This window comes from Nannospalax galili, unplaced genomic scaffold (assembly GCF_000622305.1).
Source record: "Nannospalax galili isolate Female #2095 unplaced genomic scaffold, S.galili_v1.0 scaffold372, whole genome shotgun sequence".
Lineage (NCBI taxonomy): Eukaryota > Metazoa > Chordata > Mammalia > Rodentia > Spalacidae > Nannospalax > Nannospalax galili.
In genome coordinates, this window is record NW_008332089.1 from 2,183,575 (window position 1) to 2,210,121 (window position 26,547).

At 40.3% G+C, this 26,547-nt stretch overlaps 1 protein-coding gene across 2 annotated transcripts in view; it reads left to right on the forward strand.

Annotated features, from left to right (window-relative positions):
* Positions 1-26,547, forward strand: part of LOC103729225 (E3 ubiquitin-protein ligase parkin-like) — a 521,211-nt gene that overhangs the window by 167,484 nt on the left and 327,180 nt on the right. Inside the window, exon 1 of one of the 2 annotated variants that reach the window (XM_029560680.1) lies at positions 13,909-13,982. The exons of the other annotated variant lie outside the window; for it this stretch is intronic. Within the exon in view, the coding sequence (XP_029416540.1) occupies positions 13,973-13,982 (10 nt within the window). The 5' untranslated portion in view covers positions 13,909-13,972. Of the gene's footprint in view, positions 1-13,908; positions 13,983-26,547 lie in introns of those variants that run through there. 2 annotated transcript variants of the gene reach the window in all.

The following is a 26,547-nucleotide window of genomic DNA, read 5'->3' on the forward strand; positions in this document are numbered from 1 at the left end:
AAAAAGTCTGTATGTAGGAAACAGTATATTTTAAAATGAAATGGAGATCTTTTTTAAAGGTTAAAACCTCATTCAATTTTATATCTTATAGCATTTATACTGAGGTTTAATTCAACTGTAAAACTAAAAATTTACAGCCAATATTGAAACAGATGTATCTTAGCTCTGGAAATTGTTATTGAATATGTCAATGCTGCTGTCATGAAATGCTTCTTCTAATTATGTGGTTATTAAATTTAAAAAAACCAAAAAAAAGAATAATATATACTAAATTTAGTAGTACTTACAAAGAACTACCTCTAGAAACAGTCAAACAATGAAAAACATAATTTAAAATTCAGCTCTTCCAGTAAGGCAGCAGACCCTTGTAGAATCACGTATAGACAATGCCCATTAAGATGAGTCCGCATTGAAAATGTGTTACACGTTGAGTGTTCAAAGGACTTACACAAAATATAAGTGAACTCATTCGTGTGCCACTTGTCCTATGCCCCAGTCGGAATGGCTATCATCAAGAAATCTGACAGCAAATGTTGGAGAGGATGTGGGGAAAGAGGAACCTTATTCACTGCTAGTGATACCACGTTAGTACAGCCATAATGGAGATCAGTTTGGAAGTTCCTCAATATATTTTTTTAAAAAAAAGAACTACCATATATTGCGTGCTGGGGCAGATACGCAGAGAACTTTGTACCCTAACCACAGAGGTATTTGCATTCCATATTTGTTGCTGTTCTGTTCACTATAGAAAGGAAATGAATCCATCCTTAGCTGTCCATCAACAGATGAATGGGCAATGAAAATATGGTATTTATACCAAATAGAATATTATTCAGCTCTAAAGAAAAAATAAAATCACAAAGTTTGTAGGAAAATGGATGGACCTAGATATACAATATTAAGTGAGGTCAGCCAACCTCAGAAAGAAAATCCACTTGTTCTCCTTCATATGCAGATCCTAACCTATGAGATATGCACGTATATATGTAGACCTGATGTGTGGGTACAGTGTAACATTTAAAACGGAAAGTAGGAAAAGGTAATAAAGACAGAAGACATAGTAACAAGGTCAAAGTAAACTTTAGGAATAAGATATATTCAAAGTAATTGATAGAAAACAATTGCTTAAAACAAAAATATGCGATTTTTGTTGTTCAAATCCCGTATATTACTTTTCTTCTTTCTGGACAGGATCTGTGTGTAGCCTTGGTTGACACTGAACTTTGGCTGACACTGAACTTGCAATCTTTCTGTTTCAGCTATCTGAGTGCTGGGAATACAGGCATGCGTGTACAGGGGTATGTGTGTGTGTATTTATATATACACACATAGGTATTGCACACAATTTGGAGCAAAAGAAATCAGTGTGTCTCTCTGTATTGAATTAGATTTTAGCATTTTCTACAGCAACTTGGAAAATTGAATATAGATTCCCCAAAAAGTGTTTTATCACAATTCTTGTAGCAGCTCTTTAAAAGGAAATAACACGACAGTCACCAACAAATGAAGATATCTTTAAGGTGGATGGTCAGGGGTAGCAAATTTAAAGTCATCTATTGCAGGGAAAGCATTCTAGCTTTTCAAAAAATAATGTAACTTTCCTTCGAATTAGTTAACTTTTTATAGCCAAAAAGCTTCCTGAAGCGTCCAAGTTTAATGATCTGGAACCATACATTTGAATTAATTCTGTACCCCTTGAAAGCATCCCTAGTTCTGAACATAAGCCTAAAGGCAAAGATTTTTCAAAAGCCCGATCCAAACTTACCTCTGTTTGCCGTGGACCAAATAGTGGTTTGAAGCCGGCCCTGAGGGTTTTCTTTCTGCCTGGGTAGCAGAGATCTCCACCACTAGGGTAACTGACAACAAGGACTGGGCATGTAGGAGTCAGCAGCCCAATGCGTTCATGCCCTGCAGCGAGTAAAGAGGTGAATGCTGGCTAGGCGCCTGGGCAGAGTCCCTGGGGACAGGCAAGGAAGGAAGCCACCAGGGAGGTATTTGTGAATCAACTTTGTGGGGTTTTGGGTTTTTTGTTGCTGTTGTTGTGTTTGTTTTGCTGATTCATGTATTTTTGTATCAGTTACTTCTGTTTTGCTGTGACCAAATATCGGGCAGAAACACCTTAAGGGGAAAGGTTTATATGATTCTAGTTTCAGAAGGAAACTAGTCCATCATGAGGAAGGCTAAGCAGATTGTTTCTGTCCTGGGCAGTGGGAGATTGAGGCAGCTGTTCACATAACAGCCGACCAATAAGCAGAGAGACAGCAGGCTGGAATCACACCCTAGCAACGTTCTTCCACACCCAAGCCCTGCATCCTTGCACCAGCCTTCCGGCTAGTGCTCTAGGCTAGGAACCAAGAGCTCAAAACACAAGCCTGTCAGGAGTGTTTCAGATTCAAACGGATAGCAGTTGTCTTGATTGAAAGAAAAACATATGTGAGCTTAGTTCAGGACCCAGAGCTAGAACAACACATACTCAAATTCGAGAGTTTGAAGTATAAAATCGCACTGCTCTTTCCAGAAGACTTCCATAGTCACAATGAAAGCACAGTCTTTTCTCTCAGACATCGACAATACAAAATAATGTTTTCCTTCTTTTATACAGCTAAATGTATATTCATGTAACATTATGCTATGGAGTTTACTGCTGAATGACTTAGAGCCACATACCACACAGTAGTTAATCACAGCACTGAAGTAAAGGGACTTGACTGCGGACTACCTGAGGCTACTCTATTACTGGAAAGAACTGTGGCCCTTTGAAGGTAGGCCTCAAGTTTCAAGCAGAAAGCTTTAGAAATAGTACTGCCAACTTCATGGAACAAATATTTCCCCAATATTAGTGTGTCCTGCTGTAGTTGTGATGTGTATATAAGGTATTGAATTGTTGTGGGAAGACAGAAGTGTGAGGGAAGGATTTTAATACAACAGGCCAACATGCTATAGCCCCAGATTTTACCTTGGATTCTGGGGTACAAAAGAAATATTAACACAAATTATTCTATATGACATGTAATACTTTTTTGCTAAAATATTTTTAAAACATTGAAAGCAGAGTTATTTGAGTTACATGTCTGCACACACACACAATACGATATAGGAAATGAATACCAACACGGTTGATCTTGTATAACGTCGTTACAGATGTGTGTGTTCCTATATAGACAGAAAAGCAGGTAGATGATGGAAAAAGACATTGATCAAAAAGGTTAATTTTAGGTCAGGAACCAGGAAGACCCATTATTAAACAGGCACTGGGACCAGATGGCAGACGGGAACCTGATGAACTGTCCCAGCCCGCTGGGGTTGGTAGTCTAGTTATTACTCTTGGAGTGCAGTAGAGCTCAGCAAATGAAAAGCTGGGGAGTGTGACTCCAGATAACTCCAGCTGGTACTGATGTAAAGGAACCTGTGTTCTGCAGGTCATGGATGCTGTACTCTCCTTTAGTCCACACCTGAGATTTTTCCACTTATACCAGGGACAGAACTGGAGAAGGGAAGGTAGCAACTGGATAACCAGTGTCCTTCGGTTAGGACGTTTCCCCACCCACTTCCCGATGGATGACCTGAAGAAGGCCATGGAGGCAGTTAAAGCTGCAATTCTAGTCTCCGTTTATAAACAACTCTCATGCGTGACTGTGGGGTTCTTCTCTGCTTCCTGCTTCCACCTGGAGACTGGGAGCCCTCAGTTTATATGTCTCACACAACATCTGCAGGGGAGCCTCAGCTGTAGAAGTAGATAGTGTGGAAACATGCTTAGCAGCTAACCAGGAAAATGGCTTGGGAAACGGGCAATTTGAGAACAATTGCAAAGTACAACTGGTGATGATATACATTTGGCAAACATTGTATTTAATAAAGAAGACAAAACCTACTTTGGTTGATTTAATTACTCTCTCTTCTAAGACTAAAATATCTTCAGTCTATGTATATCAAATATTCTGAAAAACAAAATAAAACCAAATAAACTTCAAGGAATGTACAATCTAATGAAGACAAAACTTGTAATCAAGTGATTATACTGTACAACACCATGCCAAATTGCAAAAGGATTTCCATAAAAAGACAATATAGTTTGGCTAGACACCCAAGGAAGGATAAAGAGAGGTAATTTCTCAGTGGAATCCTAAGAAGTTTATGACAGGTGAAATCCTATCAGATGGACGTGCTAGCAGGAAGAAGGGCTATGGACATGGGGGTGGTGCTGAGAGGGCTTGTAGAATAACCAGCGTAGCAAGAACATAGCCGCGGGAGAGCACAGACTTTCTTTGTAGATGAAAGAACCATGTATAGTCTTAAGTATCGACTTAAAACATTGACTTTATATTCAACCATCAACCCTTGTTTTGTTTTGAACACCCCCAAATGCCAAAAGCTTCACCAGTGTCAGGGTGAAGATTTGCCTGTGAATGTAATTAACCTCCAGTGTCTTCTCTTTGGAATTCTGCACTTCTTAACGTGGTTGGTTCTGACTTGCCTCATAATTTGACTGTGAGTAACTACTGTCCCCTAATGGAACTAAATCATGCCTGAATTTTATCATTAACCCTCCTGTGTATTAATTAGTATTGTCCCTGTGAGTGCTGGCTAGTTTCTGTCAGTCTGACACAGACCAGAGATACCTAGAAAGAGGGAACATCAATTAAGGAATTACCTTCATCAGACTGGCCTGTGTGTATGTCTGTGGGGTATTTTCTTGATTGCTAATTGTTGGAGGAGGGCCAATCCACTGTGGCGGTGCCATCTCTAGGCAGGTGGGCATGGGCTGTCTAAGAAAGGTAGCTGAGCAAGCCAAGGGGTGCAAGCCGGTAAGCAGCATTCCTCCAGGTCTCTGCTTCAGTTCCTGCCTCAGCTTCCCTTGATGATGGATTGCAACCTGTAAATTAAAATAAACTGTTTCCTTCCCTAGGTTGGTTTTGGTTGGTGTTTTATCACAGCAACAGAAATCAAACTGGAGCATCATAATACATCAGTCATATCATATTTGATGTTTTACATGACAAGCATATCTTATTCACATTTTTGGATAAAATATGATTAATTTATTTCTGACACAAAAGAGATAAACAATTTATGAAAGATAATTAAGAAAGATTGCTTCATTGTAGCATAAAGGGGCTCATTAGCACAGACTCCTAGCTGAGGAGATATGAACAGTTGATAGTTACGGGGGGAAGGATCAGTTTTCTTTTTTCTTTTTGTTATTTATTTAATAACCACATACTTAGAAGAAGCATTTCATTACAACAGCACTGACATATTCAATAACAATTTTCTGGGCTAAGATGCATCTTTTTCAGAACTGGCTGCACATTTTTAGGTTTACAGTTGAATTATTTTTATCCCTATTGCCTTGCAAGGAAAGAAAAAAAGCACAAATGCTGTATTAGTTACTTTTCTGTTGCTGTGACAGAAACACTGACTGAAGCAATTTATAGAAGGAAGAGTTTATTTGAGCTTACGGTTCCAAGGGTCCATTGTGGTGGGGAGGCGTGGTGGCAGAGGTGGCTGGAGGAGGAACAGAAGCTGAGCTCTACCTCTTCCAGCAGGCACAGGAAACGAGAGCAACTGGACATCTAGCAAGTTAGAGAACTCTCTAAGCCCATCCCCAGGGATGTGCTTCCTCTAGCACGGCCATACCTTCTAAGACTTCCCGAAACAGCACCACCAGCTGGGGGCAAAAATGTCCAAATACTTGGAGCCTTTGGGGGACATTCTCATTCAAACCATCACAGTTGCATGTTACACTGTTAAGAGCTTTAGGTATTTTATTACTCCTCCAGATTTTTCCTTATGGAATATGAAGTAGGTACTGAGAGAGATGGTACATTATGTGTGGGATCAGTTATCAGTGTGTGAAATCAGGATTTAAACTCTCTCTTTTGACTCACTTTTGGTCATCCATCCATCCTGTTGTCTCTGTTAGTTAATGCTCGTTTATTGAATGATTGAATATATGAATTATAAAGATGTACTTAATTGTAAATTCAACCCAGAGAATAATAGGGTTAAAATATGAGTACCTCACCTTGAAGAATTGCTCTGGATGCTTTGTCAAAAATTTCCAGTGAGAATTAGCTAAGTTAAAGTGAACATTTGAAAGCCAAAAGCTTGTTCCAACATTTCATTGACACATCCATGCAGCAGATAAGCATCTAGAGTCAGAAAATGTATCTGGAGTTGTCTGTGTTTAGCAAGTTACGCTGCAAAGTCACATTGTGTCTTTTCTGCTTCATTCAAAGAGATTTGGAATAATGACTTCAGATTGTGGCTTCTGGTGACAATGTAGAATGCTTGCTACTGAGTTTACTGTGCCTCTTGAGGGAGAAACATGGACTTTTTCAGTGAAGTCTGAAGTTGAAAGGTGTAACTTTCTTTTGTTCATTGTGAAAAAAGAAAAAACGCCATACTGGATTTTGATCCTCATGCAGACTTAGAAAAATTGTTAAATTCAATTTGTGCTTCAAATCCAGATTTCCATAGCTCTGTGGGACAGAAAGAGAGCATATTATCTTTTTATCACAAGTGGCTTGTATTTCCAGTTAATTCATACTAAGTGAATTCACTCAGCATTCGTTGGGAACAATGCCAACCTGGAAGTGGACAGGGGACAGAGACACAGGGTAAAGACAGCATCCCTGTCCTTGAGGATGTCTCCATCTGGCAGATGTTAGGTCAGATATCACAAGGCTGAGTGAAAAATACCAAGTGTGAGTTCAGGGATTATGCTGTAGGGCCCCAACCGTACAGTGAATGATGAAAAGGCAGCCTTGCCTACCACGCTGGGGAAGTGTAGGTGCTGTGCATTATGTGTGCTCCCTGCCCCGTGACATTGTCTCTGTTCTACAAGATGACAGAAATGTGTTTGTGTTCATGCCTGCACCCTAACTGCATCTTGTCACCACTACAATAACAATAAATAAGTTTGTGGAAAGCTGGGTTGCTATTTTTTAGTGTATCTATAAAAACAACTACTAGGAATCTAGAGACGAACTGATTTGTTCCGTTGAGGATTGGTAGATGAGCTGTATATTTCCTCCTTTCACAGATGAGGAACCTGAGCTTGGAGATTTAAAATGCTCCAGGGCAGGGCTTATAAACAGATCTAGGACTTTGATCTTGGACTTTTGAATCAGAATCCTTTGTCTTTTCCACTGGTCCATGGGCTTTGTGGTCATCTGTATAATTCCCATGCAGCGTTGCTGTGAGGCAGGAGCTATGGTTTGTTGCATTTACCCTAGTTTGGTCTTCTAGCTGACCTGGGTATCCACTATCCAAAGAACATTTTCACATAGAGCGTCCCCGAGCAGCATGACTCTAGACACTTCCCCACTCCATTTCCAAGTGAATCCGATATTCTCCATTTGTATCTTGGGGTTTATGTCTTTGTTCTAAAACTGTAAAACAGAATGAATGAAGATTAAAAATCATTGCAGTCTGTTTTCCTTACAACTTTCCATTATAATATGAGCATTCTTCTTTGTGGGCGAGGCTTGAGGGTGGGGTGGGAGAAGAAAAGCCACTTGGAATGTATGTCATGCCGTTTTAGCCCCTCCAAGTATAATATTGATATTTTAAATGTAATGAGTAATTGCAGCTGTTAAAAAAGTGGCATTTCCATATACTCATGGCAAACTATTTTGTTTTCAAGTTAGAATGAAATTAATCAGCATAAATGTGTATTTAAAACTGAAAACAGCAACGTTCCTCTCTTATGGGTTATTTACCTTGTGATTCAATTCTACACAAAAGCACAACAAACTGATAGGTTTGTAGATTCTAGACAGTGTCTTGATTGTGTTATTTGTACGATATTTTGAATTTACTCTAAAAATTGAAAGCATTAAACATTGAGGGGTAATCACAACGATCCCTGCTCCTCAGCTCTCAGTGGGAGTAACGAGTGTCCTCTGAATTGTGAACAGATCCCCCATGTTTCTTCCTTCCTGATGATCTTTGCGATTATACCTTGTCTTGAGACCTCCTTGTGCTTCCTGCTTGAATTATCGAAATAAGTACCAAACTCAGTTCATTGCTTGTGAAGATCAAGGTGTGTCACTGGGCTGTACCTCCCAAACTGTGGTGGAAGGGGCATTGATGTGTATCTAGCAGAATCAGCCATTGCGATTTCTTCTGTGATCCCCTGCAGGTGACTTAATGTCAGTACTTCCCAGGTGTCTGTGAGATTACATTTAGTGAATGAACGTGTTGTGTCTAAATTGCCAAGGAGAGGCTGGTATCCATCAGGACTCTGTGGCTTTCTCCCATGATGTCCTCCTCCTTTCAAAGACCCAAATAGTAGCAGCTGATGCTGTGTTAAATTCAATCTTTAGTCCTTTGTGTGTGGATCAGTTCTAATCAGTCATGTAGACATTCACGTTACCTTTGTACATAGTCTAATTATATTAAGAATTGTTCACTTTACTGATTTAAACTAAAGTAACTACCATAGAAACCTATATGCTGACAGTTGTGGTTCAATAATTCTTGGTGGTTTTCCAAAGAATCAGAAATTTATAACCAGAATATGCAATAGTTTTAGTTAGATATTTTTTATTTAACTTTTGTTATTGTATGTAGTTAAAAGAAAATCACCTTATGTACTTGCTAGATTTTACTGCTTGTAAAAATGGTTGTTACACTCTTTCCAAGACTCCATTTATAACAGTCATAAATGTACGTTTAGTTGTTTTATCAACCTTCTAGACTGTTCATCTCATTTGACCATCTTTCTCTGAGCTGTGGGCTACGCAGGTGTGTTTTAATCCCATTTTTAGATGAGAGTTCAGCATCTCTAGAGAGTGTGTTCTTTCAATCAAAGCAGAGTGTGGGGGGGTGCTCAGCCTGTCCCTGTGTATCACTTGCCCCTCCCACTTCAGCAAAGCAGAGGGCACGCCTCCAGCGTATGCACACAAGACCTCTATTTTTGAGGGTGAATCTTGTTCATTTGTTTAGGGCTTTGCCTTTTATTTCTTTTGCTGTGTTTGCTTTCTCCCTGGGATAAGCTCAAGCCCAAAATGGGTTAATCCCTCTGGCACTTGAAGGTCTACACAGTTTCATTTCATTGTGTCATACTTAGGGAATGACCAATCTTTCAATGTGCCTGAGAGGGCCAACCTAGGGAATTTTCGCTATATGCCATTCATCAACAGGGTCCACTTTGATATTCTTTTTATTGCTTAAGTCAACAGCATCTGAAAATGAATCTTTGTAAGTGTGTTTCCTGAGTGGTACTTAATTCTCCAGAGCTTTCTCTTTCTTTGCTTTTCTCCTCTCTGTCTCCAAGCCTGTTATTCTCTTATAAAGCTCCCCCTAAGACCTCCACTCTGGCTGTCCCTTACCAAGCTGTAGGTTAGAGTTTTACTGCTTTGGAACAGGGGCCACAGCTTTGTTTAGTTCACAAACCTGGGGTGATTGCCTATTTGGAGTATTTTTAAGTTTTCAATATTTTTGGTTTTTTCCTTCTGATGATGCCACCTAGTTTTCAGGCCTATAGCTCCTTTTTATTTGTTTTCTGTCGACTCACATTGTCAATTACTTCATTACAGTGTTAAAAGATTAGCATAGGAAAGAGGGAGGAGCAAGTGTAGGAGCTGCGGGATGGAGAGGGCTGTGGTGAAGGGGTGGAGAGGGGTGGTGTGTCTAAGGAGCTGGAAGCATCTCGGGGGTGAAGTGAGCTCAGGAGGCAGAAGTTGGAGGCTGGAGATAAGATGGGAAGGCATTCCTGTTTCACAGGGAGAGAACAACAGCGGCAGAGAAGCTCAGTGTGCTCACGTTTGGACGCCTCGTGTCAGACACCTCGTGGGGGCAGACTGAGGGCTTGGGGCAGGTCTTCGGACACAAGCTTCACCTTGCTCTGAATAATTGATATTTTATTTCTCATCTCTGGAGAGTAGTTCATCTCATTTTTTCTAGAATTCTCCTGAGTAAGTCAGTTATTTTCATTTTAACCTCCATTCTGTCGCCATTTTGAAGAGTAAGTGACATTGAAAACTGAAAGCTCACGGCCGGTATATATCATGTATATTCTTCACTTCAGCCTTACTACAACCTTGGGGTAGTTCAGAGCGCAAGAATTCTTTAAGGGGTCATAAAAACCTTCATAAATTGACTGTACTGTCCAAAGGAGAATTTGTTCTGCTAAAAATTTGTAAAGAAATGTTGATGTAATATCAGAAGGAGTCTCTTGTTTAGGTTGCAAATGCCCCTCACAGTAGTCAGTCTTCCAGGGGTGGCCTTGTCAGGCCCTCCAGATCTATAGTTCAGAAGCGTGTGAATGAATTGTGGGAAGTTTAGACAATGCATCAGTTGATCCTGACTGTGAAAAGAACTCACTCACATAGAAATGAAAGCAGCTCAAGAGAAGGGAATTATTGATGGATATGTCCTACAGTAGATCGCTCTTCTCCAACCAAGGTCCAGGCATTACATTTTTTAGAATTCAGACTGCTCTTACCATGAAACTTTACAGTTTTGTCACCCAAGACCATTACCAAACACAAAGTCATCAATAGTCTGATCTAATTCTAAGATTAAAAAAATAAGCAAATGACTCTCATAAATGTTAAGAATCTTTCTTGCCCCTCCTAGACATTTACAAGACTTGATTCCAGATCCCTGTTGAACATCTAAATGAGGTCGTTGAGAAATATGGTGCCTTAGGTGCATCATAGCATAAAACATAAATAAAAACATCTAAGGTTACAGTTTAACTAGCTGAAAGCAATTTTGTATTATAATCAGGTGACTGTACTTTGCTTGTGTATATGCATTTTTGTTTCTTCTTCAAAGTAACCATAGCTGTCTTAACATCTCCACTTTGCAGTTGAGGGTATAATTGGGGCACAGAGATGTTAAATGACTTTCCAAGGTCACCAGTGTACCCACAGAGGCAATGTTCTGGAGTTTTCCTTGAAATCTGATTCTTGGTGTTCATTCCACATTGATGTGACTTACTTATTAAGGCTTCATAGCTCTTCACTTCAGTGTTCTAATAGCGGGCTCCCTTGAACAAATGCTGCACTTGCCAGGGCGTTTTCTTTCTTGCTTGATTCCTTCCAAACTGGTACTGCTGTTGTGGCTATCCCTTCAGCCCTAAATTTCTAAATAGCAAGTGGCTGATCCGGGTCCCCTGGTGCTGGGCCACCCCTCCCCCACTGCTGTTCCTATACTTTCATTGAAAGGCGTTGCTTACCTGCTGAGCCCCCAGATTGCTTCTCTGATCACTACCTGGGCATGGACAGAAACAGGAGAAGTGGAGTCGGGGTACAGAGTTGGACTAGAGGGTTCATTCACCGCTTCTTGGATGGGACTGTATCTCAGTAAAGCATCGTCCATGACCCCAGGGCTTCCACTGTGCTTACGGATCCAAAGAAAATAGAGGGGGAAGGAAAGTTTGAGGCGACAGAGACTTGATTTATTTGCTACAGAAACCAAGGCTAGATGGTAAGTCTCTGCATTCTTCAAGGCTGTATGAACTATAGTATCTTCTTTTTGCATTTCAGTCTGAAATGATATCATTTCAATGTGTAAACACTGATGAATTTTTGCTCATCAGATGATGTGCTTGTCAGTGAAGGGGAGAAGGGACTGCTTACTTTTTAGGTTCATTGTTTCTTGGTAGTTGTCAAAAACTGTATGACATGATGCTTTGGGGCATGATTTATAAGACCTCTTAGGATAAGAAAAGCATAAGCCAGGAACTGAGTGAACAAGTAGTTTTAGGTAAACTTGCTCTCTAATTAAAATCAGTTTGGCAAGAAAAACAAAGTTTTGTCATGATGGGATACAGCCATTGCCATGCAGACCATTGACTAGTACCATCACAGTTACAGTTGCTCATACCCGAGCTGACACCATAGCACTAATCTTCTAGTTCATGTAGCACCACTGGGACACATGAAGTTGATAAGGATTAGCTAGGGACTGCCTGCAGAAAGGAGGGCCAATCTCCTCAGATGAAATCTCACTAGTGGTTGCTTGAAAGTTTACAATTTGATAAGCCATTTTGCTATACCTATGATTTGAAGAAAAATATTACCAAGTCAAATATGAAGTTAACTTAAATTTCTATTCAAATTTACCTGCCTCTAAAATTTATAGTCAATTTGATTTAAATTTTCTTAATATTTCATTTATGTGTGTGTGTGTTTTTTCACCTTGAACCCTAGCTTACTTTGTGTTTAAATGATATTTCTTAAACTGGAAGTATTTGGTTGGCAGGTCAATAGATACATGATATGAAAAAAAAATAAATAGATGATTCAATACATGCTATAAATAAATGATAAATACATTATGTAAATACATAATATATATTTATATGCATTCACATTCATATGTCAATAATGTAAATATGTAAAATACTATGTAGATTTGAGTATGCATGTGTTTATGTAGATTATAAATCTTTTTCCAAGAAAAATGATTTTTAATGTCCTATGAGAAGTAATTAGAATATATTTATACACCACTGTTTTTCTTTAAGGATCAAAATGAATGTAATCATGAAGGATATGCTTTTAAATTTTCAGTTATTTGAATAAATCATGGAGAAATAGTTAAGGTTACCCAGAGGGAAAAAGCACGCTTTTGTTTACAGATGATTACATTTAAACATAGCTAAACCAGGAAGGGTAAATCTTAGCTTTGCCAGCTGGAGTTTGCCCTCTCATGTTGGTAATTCTTTTCAAAGAAGAGATGATTTCATGTGCTCACTTACAGTTTTGGGAAATGTGATGAGTTTAATGATATACTTTCCCTTTGTGAAATGTGCATGGAGAGAAACAGAAATACTGGATAGAAGATTTGAGTGATGGTGGCAGTTCTGAGGGAGACGAGAAAATACAGAAATCAAGCAATTCCTGCTTAAGTTATTACAGCAGCATTCATGAAATGCCTTTTTAAATAGAGCTGGGTATTGAAAACAGGAAGATATTAATCATGGATTTGCCCTAGATGTTTTTTATATTAGTCCAGCACGAATGTGCATTTTCAAACTGCAAATAGTAGTTTGCTAGGTATTCAGAAGTTAAGAGCAATTTAGATTAAGGCTGTTTAAAGCTCATTTGTAAAATACTCATACTATTTGAGCAGTTTTAAAAGATTTGCTTAGCTAAAGTCACTGGATCAGAATAATTCTGACACTCTTAATCTTCCTTTCTCACTAAGAGCCTTAGACATTTTCTTTCCATTTAAAGATGTGAATGACAAAATTGAGCAAGTAATTTCCTAGAAATAGGGAAGTAAGAGAAGATGTATGCCCAGGGAAGGAAAATACACTAAGTGTTAATTAAGGAACATAGAAGCAATTGTGAGACAAAATATACTCTCTGTCCCTTCTCTGTGCTTGAAAGGATATTGTGAGTTCATTTAGTTTATAGCAATATTTGGCAAGAATTGTGATGAATTATTTAGCATTTGGTTACATGGGGAGAATAGGTTCTCAATTTGACCAAGAACATCATAGCACCTGGGGTCCAAAGACACTTACCCAAATTGATGACTACACTAAATTATGTCACCACTGGCCTGCCCCAAATCCAGCATTATTTTAAATCAGTTTGGATGTGATGAGTACTAATTCATTATAATTACTGTTGATTTTTTTAAAAAGAAATAGATTCTTGGTTTTACTAAGACCATGAGTTGTTAAAATGGAATTTATTTTATTTTATTTTTTTAGTAAAATAGTTTCTGCTAAGGTGAGCAAAGCATCGTCTAGATGACTTCCGAAATTCACAGACCTTCCGTAAGTTAGATGATTGACATTAGGACTGGCCGGTTATGAGAAACGCTGCTCTGAGGCCACACCCATCAGAGGGGCAAGAAATAGAGGCTGATAGTTCAAGGGTCGTGGCTAACCTTCAACCCAGTCAGTGTGTTGAAATCTCACAGCGGACAGTCCTGAGCCAAAGGACACTCAGAGGTGAATTCAATACTCAGGTGGAGAGGGCCCAGGAATATCAGACAACACATGCTGAGAGGTAAAGGGGACATGGAATGGGCTGGAGGGCTGGCTTCAGCATAGCTCTCAACCCATTACTCCCCAGATGCTGCTCATTGTACGAATGCAGGTCCCACCTGTGATTTCACAGAAGCGATACCATCAGATGGCTATGTGCCAGCCAATACTCAGTGTCCCTCGGTCTCTCAGGAAGGCACCATTGTGGACGGGTGCATGAGTTCCAGACTTGTGTGTGAGCAGCACCAGGTCCAGGGCATGGTCATGGGCCCTTTCAGTTACAACCAGTTTCTGTCTTTCCAGGAAAAACTTGTCCTCATGTATGCCCCAGCCAAGGCTACTCAGCGACTATGTGTCTAATGACTCATGGACATAAAAGAACCAAATGCTGAAGACTTACAATTAGAGATGGCAGACGGGGAGAAAAAGTTGCCTTAGTGAAAAAAGACTTGAATGAGTGGAACGTTTACCCCGTAACTGGCTCATTACAAACACTGCTCTTTTTTGACACTGAGAGTCACTGTTTTACCAGTACTTAATTTTACTTCTTTACTGTATTTTTCTTTATTTCTCCTGATTTTGCAAGTATATTAGCATGACTGAGGAAAGTTATGTGGTTTTTAACTATGTTACAGTTACTAAAATTATGTGGATTTTCCCAAACCACGAGGAATAAAAATATATTATTGAAGGTGTACTACGCAGGCTCCTCAAGGTCCTGCTCATTTACTATAGAAGTCTCTGGTTGTCTGGAAGGCTATGTTTTCTCTGACTGCTTCTTTCACATTACAGTTTTGACAATCAGTGTAATAAATAAGTCAGGAATAATTTTTGCTCAGCTTGTAGAATGCAAGAATGGATTTAATTAAGGAAAAATTTTCTCTGATTTTGAAGTTTTATGCATTAGAAATGAAAACTATTTCTCTCTAAATTCTGCTCTACATCATGGCATTTATGCTGTTGGGCTTGCTCAATGAAACTTCAGTCACTGTGGTAAGATTTCTGTTTCTCAAAATTCCCCAAGGAAAGAACAAGGTGTTACTACATTTTGGTTAAAAGCCAGTTGTGTCAAGCGTTCCTCGAAGGAAAGAGGCCCTATGATATGTCACATGTAGGAATTTACTTTCTCTAAACTTTTCCCATGGCTAACCTCATTTGATCTTGATCTTGCATGGGTGTGTGCGTGTGTGTGTGTGTGTGTGTGTGTGTGTGTGTGTAAAATGCTCTACTCCTCTGCTATATCCTCTGCCTTCTTTCTTTGAAAATAAATTGGTAGGATTATATTTTCCTGAATTTGATAGTTTGGAGAGTCTGTGCCAGAAAGATGGATAGCAAGTTGCTTTGAGAAGTGTATAGGGACCAGTGAGACAGGTGGTTTGAAGAGAAAATAAGTGGCCTTGGAAATGTTTTTATGTTGTCATTTTTTTATGTGTTTTTAGTTTACTTGTACATTTTTTAAATTGGACTTTAGGGTTATCAGAAACACAATATTCTCTTTTTTGGATTTCATATATTTTAGGTTAAATTCAAAAGGATAAGGTCAAGCTTACTACCTAATGCCTAAAGCTAGCCATTTGCCCTGGCTTCCATTTTGTGATTGGTGCTCTGTATCTGAACACCTGGCACATGTCCACTTCCTTCTCTGGTCTGTCGGCCTTGGTGATGAGGCGCCTGTAGTCAGCTTTCCCCCACTTTATGCCGTCTCATGTCTTTATGCCCACATCCTGCTGCTTCCTCTGCTAAATGCCATGTACTCTTTCTCTAGCCAACTTCTTTCAAGAATTTGCTCAAGTGTAATTTGCTCCACAAAGCTCTCCTCATCTTGAACTGCTGGAAAGCCAGGAGCCCTCTTCAGCCCACTGTAGCTCTGACCGAGAAGCAGGTTTCTAAATTTAGTGTCTCTGTCTTCCCTAAAGACATCAGTAGATCAGGCACAAGGACATACCTTACCAACATTTTAAAACTCTGTATTGCACAATGAGCTAGTTGGATGTTTTACTTCCTTCTTTGAATAATTGCAATATTTTCCCAGTTTTACAAGGAAAATGAATAAATGAATAATGGCTTCTTTTTTTTTCTTTCTTTCTTTTTTTTTTTGGTCTTTTTGAGAAAGGGTCTCCCTGTAGCCCCAACTCTCCTGGAACTCACTATGTAGACCAGGCTGGCCTTGAACTCACAAAGATCCGCCTGCCTCTGCCTCCCAAGTGCTGAGTTTAAAGGTGTGTACCACCATGCCTGGCAATGAATAATGCGTTCTTAAACTGAAAGATTTTATCCTATAAATATCCTTAAACTTACCTGTGTTCTTAATGAGAGAAGATAAATACAAATAGTATATATCATACTACAGAACAAAAGAACAGTCTGCATTGAAATTTTGCTGCTTTTCTGGGTACACATGCTCATAATTATGATTTTGTTTTTCAGACAGAATAAATTCCATAATAAATTCCAAGCTGGCTTAGAATTTACTATGTAGCCAAGGATGACCTTGAACAGCTGATCCCTCCTGTACCTGTGTCCCAAGTGCTGGGATTGCAGGTGTGTACCACCATGTCAGGCTTATAATCGTGATTCTGTAGGAATATTGCTATAGTTTATTCAAGAAAAAAAATAGTCGACGTTTATCATAACTTTAGACAAATTGTAAATAGACTTTAGACTCTTAGGTCTTTAGACAAAGGCTGCAAAGAGCCTTCTAATTCTTAAGTGTTGTTTAAAGAAGGATGAGCTCCTATGACTGGCACAAGGGAAAGTATCTCATCATTTCAGTCACTGAGTTATCTGGAAATGTAAATCATGGCTGCTAATTGAGACTATCATTGATTATTTCTAAAATGTGTAATCGGTATAATACAGGCACCAAGTAGTCTTCAAGGTAAAAGGCCATCTTCTTCCTGTTTGGAGTAAAGGAAAACTTCGTGCAGCTGGATTGCTCTGCTGATTGACTTCCCCCCCCATGGCACAGTAGCCACATCCCACCTAGTAAAGTGTGCACTGCAGTGAGAAATGGCACAGCCCCTTTTCCATGAGGAGAAGCTGGGAGGGGTGGTGGTGGTAACATTGTAAGTCTTCCAGTTTAACAGGTTCATTTATTGCTGTGCTGAATGGGTTTGTTGAGGAATTAGAATCCATTTGCACACTTCCTGGGATGTTCAGCTTTTTGACATGCAGTGAGCACTTTTTATCAGCCATTCAGTGCTATTTCCCTAAAATAACACAATGTAAGGCAGCTTACTTCCATGGAGTCCCCATTGAAACAGGCATTGCCGGGCTGAGACTCATCTTCAGTGTTATCAAAGTCTATCCATTCCTTTTTAACTATTAGAAGTTAAGTCTGTGTGGAGCCTAATTTTCCAGAACTCATGACAGCTTTGAATTTCTCTCCACAGTAGCTATAGATATGGGCTTATATAAATAGGGCTGCCTCTATTGGGTCTCTGTACCAGGGAAGGAGGATGATCATTAAAGCGGTCTTGAGAGAGAACAAATCCCCTTAAACATCCCAGGTTATGGACTTCTTTGAATGGTCTCTTTGGTTACAGGCACATATCAGTCTAGGAACAGTTTGGAGCTTAGATTCTGATTTCCTGTTCTCTTTTAATTGCCGACATTTGCATAGTATGGACGCCTAGTGCCTAGATCACATGAACTGTGAGGAAGGGAAGCAGACTATCTGTGATGGCTTTCAGCACAGTGTGTACAGTGCTGCATACACTTCTGCCTCTCTTGCTTTACAATTTTTCTAGAAGGAAAAGTAAACTGCACTTTAAGGGAACAGGCACATAAATATCTAGAATGTCTATAAATGGCATAATTTTATTTCTTGTAGTCATTTGAATTCCTGTTACTATTTCTCAGTAAGTGCTAGAAACACACTCAGTAAGTAGAACAAGAGTGATAACTTCCAGGCCTGATAAGGAAAAAAAAAGAGTATTATTAGACAGACAAACACGTAGGAGAGAATACAATTAAAATTTATAATTACAGTCTTTTATTTTTAGTGTACAAAGCTCTAAAGTCTCCATCATAAAAAAATAAGTGGAAAATAGTGTTCTTTGTGTTAGTTTCATTAAAATTTCTTTGTCGTTCCCTCAAATGATGGAAAATTGCAATATTCATTATAAATGCTTTTTCAGCAAGTGAGAAAGGACTCGGCAGGAAGGGGCCGCAGCAGTTCTCCATCATACGTAGACCCTGGGGAGGTCGGTGGCTGGATGTCTTGGAAGCTGAGGGGCCCTGGCCTCCCCAGTGCCGCTGCCAAAGAAGAAACATTTAATCCAGGGAGGTGCCTGCTCTCAAGAAAGTACAGATTTGACAGTCAGTAGGCCCGTGAAGGAGCCAGAGCTACCCTGGGTCACCAGACGGACCTCCACGTGGAACAGTTTCATAGCAAGTTCAGGAAGCCAGGTCCCTGTTTTTATTCCACAAGCAGAACTTCAACTGTAACTAGGAAACTAATGTTCAAATCTGTTTGGGGATTGAGTAAATAAAAAGGCCTCTTTTTCCTTAGCATGCTGGAGTACGGTTTCACTGTTGGAGTAGACTGTCGTTTAGGCAGATGCCAGCTTTAATGCTATGGGGGAGAAAATACTGATCTGGACACTCTTCCTTGAGGAAATCAAAGCCGTTTGGCCTGACCTACGTTCTTGAGTTCTGCAGTTACTTACACCCTTTCACACCTGCTGTAGAGATTTGTTGTATGTGAAATGAGGTCTCAAACATGAGAAAATAACATGGCCAATCAGAGCTGCTGCTCATTTGTAGATTTGTTTGTATGTTTTTTGTGTGATTTTCAAGACAGAGCTGTGCACACAAGTGTAATATTGTGGTTTCAGTCCACCCCAAGCTGCCCTCCAGCAGGAGTTAAGGACTGACTTTTAAGTTCAAAGTCACTTTTGAATTTTAAATTCAAAATAATTTAATCATTTGTACCATTTTACTAAAAATAAATAAATAGAACTGTGTAATGAAACAAGAAATGGCACTTTTACACAGGGATTCCTGTGTAAAATTCTGGTCCCAGGGGACATAGATAGACCCTTCATAATGTGAGACATTTGCTATACCAGTAACTTTTGAATCACAAGGAGGTAGTGTACTGGTGTTGCTATCAAAATAATTTGTTTTGAAGGATTTGAGGTTGGGCTGGATAGCTTTAGTGTCAACTTGACACACCTGGGTGGAGGGAGCCTCAATTGGGGAATTGCCTCCATTGGACTGGCCTGTGGCCATGTCTGAAGGGCATCTTCTTGATGAGTGATGTGGGAGGGCCCAGCCCACTTTGGGTGGTGCCACCCTTGGGCAGGTGGGCCTGTGTTGCATAAGAAAGCAGGCTGAGCAGGGGCCAAGGGAGTAAGCAGTGTTCCTCCATGGCCTGTGCTCCAGCTCTTGCCTCCAGGTTCCTGCCCTGAGTTCTTACCTTGGGCTCCCTGATGAACTGTGACCTGAGAGATGTAAAATAAATAAACCCTTTCCTCCCCAAGTTGGTAGTTGTCAGTGTTTTGTCACAGCAATGGAGAACAAACTATGTGCTTAGTGTTTCAAGAAAAAACAATCTATGAATTACACATGACTAACCTGAGAGAATGTCCTAAAATAAGTTTGCTTTTCAGATCAGTGAATTCAGATAATTCTCCTCAAATTCTTTGTGTTGACCCTTTAACTATTTAGGAAAACTGTCCAAATCATAAAAGCAATTTGAGCCACACACTCTGAATTACCTATAAGCAGTGTTTAGCAAGCTTAATGAATATATGCAGAAATATGTTCTGTGCGCCACACAGACTCTGAGGGCACCTGAAGGAGACTAACTTGTAAAGGACTAAGTCAGGAGGGCTAATGAGTACTTTAAATCATATTTTAAATGTGAGGCAAATGCAGGTTAACTGTACGTTTACAGGAAGCTTAATGGACATATTTATAGAGGACCATGCTGTTTTGTTTTATTCCAGAATTTCATAAACTATATTTTGATCCTATTTGGACCCCTCCCCCTTTCTAGCCCCTCCCCCTCCCCAGTTTCATGTCCTCCATTATCTGTCCTTTCTTATTTTTATTTAAAATATTTTATTTTTATTTTGTGTGTATGAGTGTATTGTCTGCATGTAAGTATGTTGGTGTTACACAATGCCTGCAGAGATCAGAAGAGAAGCCAGTGTTCTTAACCATTGACCCATCTCTCCAGCCCCATATCCTTTTCTTTTCAAAAAGTTTTATTTATTTACTTCTGTTTAAGTTCTGTTCTTTAAAGGTCTATCTGTCCTATTCCATGCCTCCTATGTGCTCCTGGGTGTGGGGAGGACCATGATGTTAAGGCTACTGGGTTAAATTCCAAAGCACTATAAAATTTCATTTGGAGATTAATGACCTGCCCCTGGGAGATAGTTCTTTTTCCTCATTCTCATGTTTGATAGTGAATTTGTGGCCATCAACAGATGTGGAATCCCCCCTTGTGTGTTGGATGTGACCAGAAGGAAGTCTTGGCCTCTCTGCTGGGAGTCTACAACTTCCTTCCTTGTTCTAGCTCTAGGCTTCTACAATTGTTGGGGAAATGTTTAGGCTTAGAGACCTTAAAAGTACATGGCACTGTCTGTACAAATCTACTTTTAATGAGTATACATGTTATACCTGCATGTAAGCTCACCATGTGCATACAATTGAGGAAGAGGGCATCAGATACCCTGAAACTGGAGTTGAGAGTGGGTGTGAGCTGTGTGGGTGCTGAGAACTGAACCCAGGTCTAGTACAAGAGCAGACAGTGCTCTTAACTGCAGAGTCATCTCTCCAGTCCCTGTCTATAAGAATCTTAAACCTGGGTGCTTATGACTGACAGACTCTAGGTCTTTGGAGAGACTACTTAAAACTACCATCATGTGCTTTCTTGTGTGAATCTTTCAGATAATGGAGTAAGTGGCAGATTGCCTTGCATGGTTAGGCCTTGAGAGCTTTTAGTGTGTTAATAAAGTTTCATTTAATGGTTGTTTGTCATAATTTATAATAATGAGATACTACTGTATATTAATTTCTTAGAATGTAGGACATCTTATATCACATGCTGACTGGAAAAAACAGAAGGGTTACAAAGGAAAAATGGTTTCAACTATGTCATACCATGTCTTAGTCACACCATTTGAACTGTAGCTTATCTTTCTCCAAGGAACTCTAGTCAATCCTTCTCTGTCTTCTTAATATATTCAGTAATTAAGCTACATTTGTTTGGTAATTCAGCTGATATTTGTTCAGCACCTACAGCAGGAAGGGTGTATGCTAGCTGTGAGAGTAGCTGTGAATAGGGAAGATGTGGCTTCTCTCCCTGCAGCTCACACTCCAACAGAAAGGCGTCTCCTAAGCAAACACTCACGGAGGTTTATGTCCCTAAGAGGAAAGGTACATGTTCAGTAAACCCCATACATACTGTGTGAATCTCTCCCTATTTCTAGTTCAGCTACTGTGCCTAGTTCATACTTACAAGTGGTAATGGTTTGGTTAGAAGATCTTTTACCTATATTTTATAAGAACACTTCAAAATAACTGGATAGACTTTCTGGCTATCTCTATGGCTAGCAGAAAAAGGAACAGGGTTTTCTTTTTGCCATTTGTATTTTTTAAGTTTGTTTTTATTGAATTTTTGTGTATTTCATACAGACCATCTCAGTCGATCTTAATCACCTTTGTACCCCATCCCCACTGCACCCTGCTATACCCCCACTGGAATTCATGCATTCTGTCACTTGTCTTAAGGCCTATTGTGTCAGGTTAGCATCCCCAGACTTCTCTCAGTGCAAGTTCATCCACTGAGGTCTAGGCAGCTTATCTGGAGTCCCTCTGTTTAGGAAGATCAACTCTTCCTCACCCAACAGAAATCAGCTGCCAATATTTCTTCAGCTAAGATTGGGGCCTGGTGTCCATTTCCCCAGTTCTGTGCTGGGTTTTTGTCTGTTGAGTTTGCATGGGTCTAGTGCATGCTGACACCATTGCTGTAGGTTCATATGAGGAGGGTCCCAGGAGCTTGTAGGAGTCTATTTCCATATGGTTGTGTCCCTTCTCCCCTGGCTCTTACAATCTTCCTGCCCCTTCTGCAATACTCCCTGAGCCCCGAGTGGGTGGAGTTTAATATAGGAGTCCTGTCCAACCAGTATTCTGTAGCCTCTTTACCTCTACACTTTGGCCATTTGTGAACTTCTGTACTGGTGCAGCCGTTTAAGGGTTAGGCTCACAACCAAGAAGACAGGAACTGGACTTTTTTAATCCTAAGGAATATGCTTTTTCTGAGGGGTGCGTGGAATTCCCCACTGTCTTTTCTGGTTCCCTGGGTCAAGCTTTGGATTCAGTTCTAGACACAGTGGAAATTCGCTGACTGTTTGAAGCAAGGGAGTGTGGGCTTCAGGAAACCCGTACAGTAGGAGAAATAACGGCTGCGATTGGACTGGGCTGCAGGGTGTGGATGGCGGGGTGGCAGCAGGTTTCATGATGGGTGTTGTGGGAATGATACCGGAGTCCTTCCCTCACATTTCCGGTCTTACAGATGCTCGTGTCTTTTCCACTCTGTCCTATTCCTGCCATTCAGCCCTTTACAGTGGTCACATGCCTGTGCTGAATACCTCACTGGATAATTTTATGCTCAATGACGTCATCATTCTGGGAGGTAATTCTTTGTAAACTGCCCTCCATTCTCCATTGCAAATATTCCAGCCTCGTTTCTCCTCCTCAACTCCTGATTCTGCTTTCGGTTTATGTTACCTGCTATTCCAGGGCAGACGAAATCTGTTTTCTCCCTGACCTGCACTAGTGCTTTCCACCTTGCGAACTGATACCTTAATGCTCCCATACCTTCTGTCTTAATTAAGGGAAGGGATCGGATCCCTCACGTTTTCCAAAGCTGACACTTTGACCTGAACTCATGATCCATTTTATCCTATCTCCTCCCAAACGTTAATCCGTTCGCTGTTCCCTCCCTACATCCATATGTTTCTTCAGAACACCTGGAAAGATAACTCCATATTTGCTCTTGCTGATCCATATCACACATTTAATCTTTGAGGCGATGTGATGGACATTTTTCTCCAAGTCCTAGACTAAGAATACTCTTCCAAGGGGTGAGGGGAGGCGGGCTCTGGATGATGGATCATCTGTTTTGCTGTTGCAGATCCCTCTTCAGTCCTCAGCTTTCCAGACAGCTCTCCCCCGTGATTGCTTCTGCTGTGCAGCTCCCTTGACTACTAGAAACTGTCTTGCATCCATTTGTACTCTCCCCTTGTCTTTGACCCTCTTTTCCCCTCGGTATGTTCTTTTTCATATTGTTTATTATTTCTAATATCATATACGAACTGTGCATCAAGGACACTCAATTTCTCTCCAGATTCAGAGTTTTCAAATCTTTTGCTCATTTATGTAGTATGTATGTATGTATGTATGTATGTATGTATGTATGTATGTATGTAAATAGGGTCTTATTATGTAGCCAAAGCTGCCTGGAACTAAAAATTCCCATTACAGCTTCCTGAACATTGGGATTACAGGAATGCCCACTACTCCTGCTTTTAGCCCCAATCCCTTACTTCTAGAACAGAATGACAAGACCTAGGACTGACTTACCAGTCGAAGCTCTCTTCCTTTGACTGGGTCACTGAAACAGCATAGATCTTGGCTAACCTCATGCTTTTAGTCTCTCGCCACTTACACCTACCTCTACACAATGGCTATCTTACAGAAACACAAATTTGGCCATCAAATTCTCTTTTCAAATAAATAAAATACCATAGTTAAACTTGAAATGCTTCCATTCCTACAGCCCATCCCCCCTCTTAAAGCTACTGTACAACACCTCTGCCCATGAATTGCATGTGTTCTTAATAGGCATGTTGATCATATTACAGTGCACTCTTTTATGGAGGCTCAGCTTTGGACTTATTGACGCATGTTACTCTAGTGTACTGGATCTCAGAGAGGCTGTGGATCTTGTTAAAAATACACTGCTGGGTCCCTCTTTCAGAGTGTTCGTAGGTTTAGAGTAGGGGCTGAGAATTCACATTTTTAAATTTCCCAGGTGATGCTCCATCTGTTCTCATTAGACATTGCTTTGAGAAAAGATGTTAGATTCTGCTTATTCTAGGAGTGGCATGGCACACTTTTATGATTTTATCACAGCTGCCTATAACTTCAGTTCCAGAGGCTCCGACACCCTCTTCTGGCCTTTACTGGCACCAGGCATGCACATGCGCACACGTACATTCCAGTAAACACTCACACACATAAAATAAAAATAACGCTTAGAAACAAAATTTCCACATTCCTTTGTAGGACTTTCTTCTTCACGTTGGATTCTGTTCTCTAGCAATGTTTTGAAATGGCATTGCAGTGTCCTCAGACTTAACCCTCCTTGTGAACACAGGCTCTAATTTTCAGGTGAAGAGTCTGGGGGCTTAGTTAGGTTTAAAGATGCTGAGTTGATGAGGTCTTCCCGGCTATGAAGGGACTACTGTGTTTGCCATTTCATCTCATTCATCCTCACCAATGCAGCCTCTATTTATCCTAGGTTTTGCCTTCCTGAGCATAAAAGTATTAAAACATTTATATTAGGTAAATTAATAAAAATGTTTAAAGGCAATATTAATATACACCGAAAGCATAATTTTTGGAGTGCATTTATGACCTGGTTTTGATACACACAGATAATTAGGCATCTGGCTTATCAACTGCATGTCACTTATTAAGTAAGAAAAATCTTTGCTGATGAATATGTCAGAGTATCTTATTTGTGTTTGCAGATACCTAAGCCATTTTAGGAAAACACTCTACACTAATTCTTTGTCAATAACTGAAGATACTAAGATTTCATGGTATGCGAAAAGTTGTTTTTGAGAATCCTTCTTGCCTTCATCACAAAGAACTGTGAAGGTCAGCTGCACCCGATAGTGGGACCTGCCATGAGGATAACAGGTCTGATGCAGAGGAGGGATGCGTCTGAAGTGAAGGGGACTGGGCAGAAATGAAAACCTGCATAGCTCTGTACATCCTAGGCCATGAGCCACTGGCTAGGGTTTAGAATCACCATAACAAAGTCTTAGCACTAGATAACATCTTTAACTAGAAAGCAAACAAGTTGTCTATTTATTAATTCAGATCTTGTTTGTGGCTATATTGTCAAGGGTGATTTTTTGGCAAGGATTTATTTTTTATTAAAATCTTAGTAAAGATGATATATTTGACACCTCATACATTTTATCAGAAACCTGTCAAAAGCAATCTGAATTAAGATAGAGGATGTCTCCTAAAGCCAACAAATAATCTGCTTTTAAGTTGCCAGCTGCTCCCCTCATCTTGAGACACTTTGGAGCTTTGTCACCCTCAGAAAATGTCGTAACCACAGAGCTGCAGAATGATTTGGACCCCTTAGCTCATGCCAGACATACCCAGACAGATTAGATGAACTTGATCCTTGACCACAGAGCCTGGATCCTTTGTGTTGTAGTTAATTATCTTATCTTTGTTGTCCCAATCTCCGTATTTATTCAGAAATTATTAGACATGAATTGAGTTCCTGTAGTTCACCAGGTGTTCTGCTGGCCGGGCAGTAAGATGAACACCAAGCTGCCATCCTAGTCTAGTGGAAATCGTCCTGACCAAAGTGAGCATAGGACCCTGTGGCACCTACAGTACTTAACCGAGGTCAGAACAATAGGAAAGAGTGAAGGGAATCGCCTCAGATAAGTTACAAGGACATTTAGGAGCCAGACATCGTCTGCGGGGCAAACAGACTCTGCAGAGGCAGGAAGGGCATTTAGCAAGAATAAGAGGAGGAGTAGGAGAGTGACGGAAGAGGATGCAGGGAAAAGGAGCAGCCAGGTGACCAAGAGGCTCACATCCCACGCAGTAGATATGGGGGACTTGGATTCGGTCCCAGAGGCAGTAGGGGCCTATGACATATTTTTAAGTTGGATGTCTTGGGATATAATCTCTCTTTGGCAGAGATACATATATGCTGTTGAAATGATGAAAACTGTTTAATAAATGAATGAAGAATGGGCAAACCTGATTTATGTCTAACATCATACCTGCATGTACAGAACAGTGCTAAACAGTAGAGCAGTGCTACTGGTCTAATCAGTAGCTTGTCCCTTTGCACACCTCCCTATGTTTTGCAAAATCATATCAATATAATTTCTTATCGTCACATTACATGTCACTACCATACTGCTTTCATGTTTTCATGTTAGGCTTCTCAGCACTTATCTCAAGGACTCTGTCCTCTAAGAGCAATCATTCGTGAACTATTCTGGAACAGTTCTGGAAGAGATGGTCACACAAAGTAGATGTCAACCTCTGAGCATCACTTACATGAAGCTGCTCTTCGGGGAGCTGGGCATGGGGAGGAGGGAGCGCCATGGAGGTGTCCCTAAGCACAAATCCTTCCTTGTGACAGGTCGGAGGAGGAAGTGACTACATCAGCGTGAAGGGCCTTCTCCATGTAAGAATATGCTCACGCTTCTCTGTGCTTAAACGTGGAATGCATAAGCGTCTTTAACTACAGCCTTTGGGGGCATGTGAGAAACAGGTGCTCAGGTTCCACTCATTCAAAGAAGACC